The 8440-nt window shown below is 36.9% G+C and overlaps 1 protein-coding gene across 1 annotated transcript; it reads right to left on the reverse strand.

The window, feature by feature from the left end:
- Positions 1–8440, reverse strand: LOC121415724 (FAST kinase domain-containing protein 5, mitochondrial-like). The gene is made up of 7 exons (XM_041609043.1): positions 8355–8440; positions 4949–6679; positions 3950–4053; positions 3382–3547; positions 1824–2184; positions 1139–1253; positions 1–111 (listed from the first exon to the last, which is right to left on the reverse strand). The coding sequence occupies exons 2-7, from the start codon at positions 6561–6563 to the stop codon at positions 7–9; spliced, it is 2466 nt and encodes an 821-aa protein (XP_041464977.1). The 5' UTR covers positions 6564–6679; positions 8355–8440; the 3' UTR covers positions 1–6.

Genomic DNA, 8440 nt, shown 5'->3' on the forward strand with positions numbered 1-8440 from the left:
AATCGTTCATAGAGATGAGTGTGAATTGTTGAATATTTTCCTCTTGATGTGTTTGATATTCTCCTGTTGATCCCTGTTCTTCATCATCTGAGACCACTCCTGGAATGGAACCTGTTGGGTCAAAGGTCAAATATTAAACGATAAAAGATCAGTATGGGTCAAAAGACTGAATTGTGTGAGAATCTATCAAAACTATTTGAAAATGTTGATTAAAATGCATCTGAGAACTACTGCACCAAAATGCTGTAATGTTTTAAATCACCAAAATGGCCAGTACTTGATTATAACTCCTACCCTGCTCACAGAAAGGGCCTACAAATAAGAAAGAACAATTCAGCTGTTTTTAGTAGTTGGACATTTACTGATCAATCATTTGTATAATTTTTAAGAAAAACTGTTTTCTCTAGCACTGTTTATACATAACGTAATTTATAGACAAATTCAATATAATGAAGGCCCTTTAGCATAAAGCAACCATAATCGCAATATCATCTGTGACCTGCCAACACAAAAACCAACAATACGTCCCCCCAAATGAATTTTTAGATTTTTAACAAACTTAAAAAAGGACATCCAATGCTTTACAATGATTCATCAGAATTGATCAACAGTACTTGAATGAATGCAGAAGAAATTCAATGAGAGCTTCAAAACATAAGACTAAAAACAAGGTTTGAAGCTCAGGTTCACTCAAGCACCAGATGTGCACATTCTGCAGTCTCAATGAATTTCAAAGCAGTCTGGAAACATATGGTGTTAAAGAAATTCTGGTACCTTGTATTTTATTTAACTTTACAACTTAATTTTTTTTACGTATGTAGAAGATGAACTACTCTTTCAGATCAGTTAGTTTTTTTGATTTTTCACTTCTTGAAGACCACATAATTACCATACAACCTTGAAACTTATTGTTGGTTTAGGGTGGCTATTCATATTTTCACCTTCATACTCCAGGGCTTCCCAGCTCCTGATTTATTTTGTGATTTGCATAGGAACTAAAAAAAACATTGGGATTGCACTTTTGCACTTTACGATCTTTCATAAATTCACATGTAATGTTAGAAACCACTTTCAGAGCATAATCAAGTCTGGAGGTGATTATACCAACTGAAGATACACTGTATGGGGGAGAACTCACATCAAGAACTTGGTAACCGAGCAGTTCTAGCTGTCTTCTCTTCATAGCATGTTGACCCAGGAGCTTGTGTCCTCCATAATGACTATGGTTTCTGGCCCAGACAACAATGGCGAGCCTATCAACATGGAAGGAGAATACACATCATATAAAGCAGTGCATCATTTTATGCCGTTTGTAAGTACCCAAACATTGCCAAACACTGACAGGTTTTAGTGAAATCCTTGGTTCTTAATATCAATTGGGGGACACAGTGTACTGTGGAAAGGGTGAGACAACTTCGTGCAAGTATTCCGACTTTCAAGCATCATTGTAAGGTTGTTCTACGTACTTTGGAAATGCTGGTAATACAATGAGTATAAAAATACATGGGATAAGCAATATACATTCATTTCATTTTCATATAAATCATCAACATTCACCCAAGCAACTCCATAAAATGATCAACCTTTTTGTACGCCTGACAGACATTTTTCTCATTTTTAACTTTATTTTTCATCTGTTCAAGCCATGAAAATCTAAGAGATTTACAACTTTAGCACTTGAAAATAGAGACAAATTATTTCAGGAAGTAGTCTGACATTCATACTTTCAAAATTACCCACCCATCATTTCACTAAAAGGGACTGAAGTGTTTGTAGGGAAATCTGAAAAACCAATCTTAACTTCTTACAATAATTTATCTTACCATTTTTCGTTTGATTGGCTGGGGGCTGGAACAGGTTTCTGCAGAATCCGCTTCACATTTCTTCTCTTATCTTTAACCCTTCTTGGACTTTCTTGAACATTTTTCAATTCTGGCGGGGTATCAACTCCGGTCGCACTGGGATCCTCGGGGGCATCGCCCCCTTTCGTCATTTTCGTCATGTTAGCAATCAGATTGGATGAAAGCGCAACAGCATTCTTGCACTTCTGGTCTGAAGATAGCTTCCTGTTATTGAACATGCTATTGGAGTCATCATCACCACCCTGGCTGAAGGCACCAGGAAGGGGATCACTGGGTTCAAAGGGGATCAGCTGGTTGTGCTCATCGAGACGAACCTCAATATCTGTATGACCAAAAGTAGCAAAAGTGCCAAAGAAACATTAAACAATGAGGTACATGTACCAGAAACTACAATATCCACATTGTCAGAACCAAAGACTTTAATAGTCAGTAAATACAATTCATTTTAATTTTGAATTGACTGCTTTGTTAACAAAGAAATATAACATAGTTGCTTGGGCAGCTAAACCTCATACATCAAAAACATTACTGTTCACAGAGCTGCCAACTTGAACAAGAGCATTTCAGTATTTTAAAAGTAGAAAATCAGTATTTTGGTGAGGAAATTAGTATTTCCGAAGAAATGCCATTGGACAACACATAAAACTGAAACTTATTTTGCATGAAACTTTCAGTATTCTTCTCATTTTTCAGTTCTTAATACTGAAAATCAGTACTAGTTGGCACATCTGTGTTCAGTGCAATGAACAATCCATGACCAAACTAATCATTCAATAAAATGTGTTGACTTATGAGGTGGTTCAAGAAACTTCCATTCCAAATCCACTGTAGGCTCCAAAATGAAGCACAACTCCTTTGATGAAATGCAAATTTGTACTTGATTTGAATTCAATTGCAACTCAACTTTCCTGTAACACCCAAATATGCATGATTTCTACACTTATGCTTGATTTGCAATTGAATTAGTTTCTTGCAATGCCCCATTATATTATTATTCGACTTATGCGAGGTTGAATTACACGCCATACAGAACAACATTTCTGCAGGGCTCCACACTAACCCTTTTTTATACTGGTCCAAACTGTTCATGTCGGACCAGTAGATACCCAGTTTTTCCATTTTTGTTGGTCCGAATCTAAAATTTACTGGTCCCAAAAATAAAGGAAAACAAAAAAATACCTGAGTTTATTTTGCTGTCTTTTATCAATTTTATTCCCTCCACCCCCCAAAAAAATAAATAAATAAAAGAATTAAAAGAACAGTACACACCCACACACGACATTGTTCATGAGAGCCATTTTTTAAGATATCAGAGCCAGTTTTATAATTTGCAAAAGAGGAGAAAATATCATTTGTATCAGTCTGATATATACATATCAATGGTCATGTTGAACCAGTAAATCTGACTATTTCTGAAAAGCTCCTGGCCCGATACCAACTTTACTGGTCTGAGACCGTTGGACCAGTGCGCTGATTTCTGAATTTTGAATAGAAGATACAAATGACAGTGTATTATTACCCAAGGTGTTGAAATGAGGTAAAATAGAATGGATCTTATAGTTTTCCTTCCTTCCCACAGCAGCTCTGACCAGTCCAGCAATGAAGCGTACATCGGGTCTATTAGCCATCTGCTGACCGACGGTTGGTGCTATGCTAGAGTGAATCTCAGATCTTAACATGATAGACTGTTACAGGAGGAAGATATATAAATGAATTATATTCTCATACAAAATATTTGGCAATCACATTTAAAAATGAATTTCTATACTTGACATTTTCTTTTAATAAAACAATGAAGTGTATTTTTGCTGGATCCTTACTTAGCCCAAAGTAGATGTAAATCAAAATACATACATAGCCCAATTAATACCATTATAATTTTATTCTATCATAGATTCCATTTTATTAACACAGAGTAATTATTTCTCAATTAAATATCTCACTATTTCGACAAATCAATAATATAATTTCAAATATGTATCAATCTTATCAGCAATTCTGCAATAGAAAAAGACATAAATGATCAAGGTAACTTTGCCAAGTCTGTTCCCATTGTTCTATCGGAATTAAGTCTCCACAATTCTTACCTCATCAAGCCTGTTCCCATTGTACTGTGGACATTCGATCTCCAAAGATCTGTCTAGAAGAAGCATGTCCCTCCTCAAGTCAACACCTGTTTTGTCCATAAATGCTGAAGGGAGGAAAATGGAAACATCTATTGGTAATCTGCCCATTCGTCTAATGCCAACTCGTCTACCCATCACATGGTCTACCTTCATTCTAATGCCATTCTTCAATCAACATTTCGTCTAACAGCAATTTGATCCAATAACCGTTTGGTCCAATAATCACTTTATCTAATCACCAGTTCGTCTATAACTATTTTGTCTCATAACCCCTTGGTCTAATTCTCATTTTCTTTTCATTCATTTCGCCCAATTAATGCTTGGTCAAATTAGACCTAATGGTATATGGACTAAACGGCTATTGATACAACTGATTATTAGACGAAATGGTAAATGGACGAAATGGTAATTAGACCATGTGGATAGTGGACGAACTGATGGTAGACCAAATAATAGAAGACGAGTTGGTATAAGACTGAATTGGCATAAGACTAAGTGGAAATAAACTAATCTATTTTACCAATATCTTACCATGTAAAAAATAGAAAGACAAATGTCAGTACGTTCTTGACCCCCTGATTTCTAAAAGCCTGCCATAAATCTAAATGGCGTATTCCTCTCCACTGGTGGAAAGAACTATCACGGGTCATTTGAATCAAATTGAATGGAATTATGGGCAGAGATAATGTTCATTTCTCTTGCAATAAAAGATAACTGGGAAATCTATCATAAAATGAACTAATTTCAAATGATAAATAAATGATAATCAGTAAAACATGAAATGATATCTAAAGTCATATAGAAAATTTATCAATGCCAATATGTTATCATTCTATCTTGTCAAGAAACTTCATCAATATTTCTAACTATAACTAGACTCTTTGGAATCTTTGATGGAATTATGACAATGTCCAATATTGAAATAGATTGCACCTCTACAAGAATGGAATGAAGGATTACCAGTGACTGTCTGCAAGAATTCTTTGCTGAACAATCTGTTGATAAGTTCCCAAGGATAACGCTGAAGATATGCCAAGGACAAGAGACTGGAGACCAGGTTTAGAGGATATTCCTCCATCTCGCCCTGTAGGTCAACCAGCTGCTCCAAGACTGTTGGCAAGAAGTATGGCTTGTCTGGTAGATACTGCAGAGTTCCAAAAGACCAGAGGATTTTGGTTGCATCCTTCGACCGCCATTCATCGGCCCGATGTGTAATCTCATTTGCCAAATTGTCACAGAGTTGAGGATGGCAGATGTGCATGGTTGCATAGGTCAGTAAGATTTGCATGCAGGACATGAGAGGGTAAAGGTGCAGGAAAGGAGCTACAGCATTTGCCACATACTGGAAGAAATGCTGGTAGCCTGCGTATTGCCTCCTGAAGTGCTTGAGGATACCCACTATGAAAAAACTATGTACACTCTGGATATCACTGCTGCACACATGGTCCGAGATCTCAAGCATCAGGTCTGATGTTTGAGGAGAAGAATGGGACTTGAAAAGACCTGTACAAACTGTCCCAAGTTCTGTGAGAGACAGAGAAGTCAAGTGGTCTGGTAATTGCTTGACAAGACTTTCTTCAAGTCCATCAGGTGCTCCACGATTCTCTCCGATCAGGTAAATAAGTTGAAGTAGTTCGGCAGTATTCATCTTTGGCACTTCGACCCTGCAAGCAGCAAAAGCTTCCTCACAAAAACGTGGCACAGGATACCCAATCATTCTCCAAGAGTCCAAGACAAGGAGCCGTGTCCTGAGATCCATGCTTCCTACCCTGTTGCAACACTCCTGATACAGGGTTGGAAGAACATAATTTCTTGTCCTAATCTGTGCACGAGCTAGAAGAGTTAAAACTTCTGCTAGCTCATCTGTCGTCATGGTGTTACAAACAGCTTTGATAATGATGCAGAGTCTAAGAAATCTCACATCATTATTCATATCTATCAGCCATTCATCAGAATTCAAACCTAGTGACTTGATACAATCCATGATATCAGAAATAGGAAAGCGAGCATGTTTATCCACCATGATTTTGTCAAGGAATTCCTTGTGAGACATATCAACTGATGCAAGATCTTCCCTTGGCAGGCACACTGCTGTTGACTTATACTGCTCTCTCTCGAGGTAGAACAATCTCGGGGTGTACTTGGAATGAAACGACTCCATATGGGACCTTGGTTCAGACATCAACTTTTCCCTCTCTCTTTGCATATACTGGCTGGCACTAATCATTTCCTTGTTATATAGATATTGCACTTCACTCTCTCTTACATTTGGTTTACCAATATAGGTGTTTTCCGGAACAGATTTGGAGGAACTTTTGCCTTCATCTAGGTCAGGCATTTTTACATGGAATAAGCCTTGCTGGGCAGGTAACTGAGCATAATGTCTCACACTGCTGTGGGATAATCTTGCAAGAATACACTTGTGATGAGTAAGTGATTTTCTACCAAAGTTGTGAAGGTTAAAACTTGGTTTAAAACAGGATGTCATGAGAGTTGAGTTTGGTTCCACGATCCATAGTAATCTCCATACATTCTTCTGTTTTCCTAACCAATGCAAGCATATCTGATGTGCCATTTTTAGTAGTTATATATGTTCGTCTTTTTCTTCAAATGTGATAGGATAGCGCTAAAGTGAACTCGAAAAATGGCTTCACACAAAGAATCAGTAGACCATTCACCTGATGTGCAGATCTGTAAAATGGAATAAAAGAATAAAATTCAATTTAGAGTTGAGAAAAATAAAACAATTTTTTTGTAGCTGCCAGGATCGATATGACGGTGACCTCTAAATAAACAGTAATGGCCTTTTGTCAGAGTGCACAGATTTCATCAGTGGATGATATTTTGTACTACATATTCAGAACTTGACAGACATAAAGGAAACCCATATGGGTAGTGATAGATTTTTTGAGCCATTTTTTTTTGGCCCATTTTAGCAGATCAATTTCAGCTCAATAATTTGCCCAGAATTACTCTCTAATATCTAGTTTCAGTGAACACCTGAATTTAAGCCACATCAAGCATCAGAGTCAACTCTATTTCACCCTCAATATCAATGTCATCTTCAACTCTCAGTTGGAGTCTGCATCTGCTTAAGTTTCCACAAGAACTGAAGTTACCAATCGAAATTCATGCAAATATGCAGCTTAATATAAAACTGTGACACATTTGCTCTGGGGGGTGTTTCATAAAGCTGTTCGTAAATTTACGCACAACTTTACGCACGACTGGAACATGTTCTTAGGTAATAAATGAATAGCACAAGAAAGGATCACCAGTCATGCGTAAAGTCATTTGTATCTTACGAACAACTTTATGAAACACCCACCTGGGGGGTGTTTCACAAAGATTCAAGTATGACTTAGGTCGCACTTAAATGTCGACGCGTACATGATATGCGATGCACAATCTTATTGATCAATACGCAGTAGTGCGCGTCTTCTTAGCATGATCTGACCAATGCTGTCATGCCTTTTAAACTGCGTGCAACTAGACATTTAAGTGCGACTCTAAGTCATACTTAAATCTTTGTGAAACACCCCCCTGGTAGGTGTTTCATAAAGCTGTTCGTACGTTAAGAGCGACTTTAAGAACGACTGGTGATCCTTTGTGGTAACAGCATATTCATTAGCGATGATTACGCGCGTAAGAAAGGATCACCAGTCGTTCTTAAAGTCGCTCTTAACTTACGAACAGCTTTATGAAACACCTACCTGGGGGGTGTTTCACAAAGATTTAAGTATGACTTAATAGGTCTATAAGTTAATAAGTCTAATAAGTATGACTTAATATTTTTTATAGGTCTTATTTAAATATTTCAGAGGGCATAGGGTTAGAAATGTAATAAAGTCTTTGGGTCAGAATATTGTAAAAATAAGGATTAGGGTTTACTTATAGTGTTGGAGGTTATTTTTTATGTTTTGCTTAATAACAATTTTCCATCGGTGAAATTGTCTCCGGAGCAACTGTCATGGAACCAAATACACATGTTGACAGAAATTTGGGTCGCTAGATTTTTAATAGCTTCAGTGAATTGAATTCAGCCTATCAAAATATAAATTGGAGACAAGGTCTGACAGAGACTAATTTTTTGTCTGATTTTTCTCAAACTTTCTTTATTCTTATTCTTTGATTTTTCTGTTTCTACACAAGCCTATTTGTTCCAAACTTAGCCTAGGTTTCATCAACATGATCATGACACAGACACAGATTTCAATATGTGGGACTTGGCTAACACAGACTTAGATCCAGTTAAAAATTAGAACTGGACAAAAAAATGCCTAACTTTTAAGATATAACTTAGACAAGTGTGATGTAAGGGTAACCAATTTAACTCTCAAAATTCGAGACATTAAAAAGAATATACCTCATTACTCCCCACAAAACAGCGAAATAATCCTTAAACATTGGATCTTTCCGTAGTCTAACTCTCACGTTATAACCGTATAAAGA

This window comes from Lytechinus variegatus, chromosome 5 (assembly GCF_018143015.1).
Source record: "Lytechinus variegatus isolate NC3 chromosome 5, Lvar_3.0, whole genome shotgun sequence".
Taxonomy (NCBI): Eukaryota; Metazoa; Echinodermata; class Echinoidea; order Temnopleuroida; family Toxopneustidae; genus Lytechinus; species Lytechinus variegatus.

Bases quoted from the DNA above. Each gene is read 5' to 3' on its own strand.
- LOC121415724 (XM_041609043.1), bottom strand. From the start codon at position 6,563: ATGGCACATCAGATATGCTTGCATTGGTTAGGAAAACAGAAGAATGTA. The intron at 4,054-4,948 runs GTAATCCTTCAT...TCCTCCCTTCAG, and splicing joins ATTCTTGCAGACAGTCACTG to CATTTATGGACAAAACAGGT. The intron at 1,254-1,823 runs GTAAGATAAATT...CCATGTTGATAG, and splicing joins AGCCAATCAAACGAAAAATG to GCTCGCCATTGTTGTCTGGG.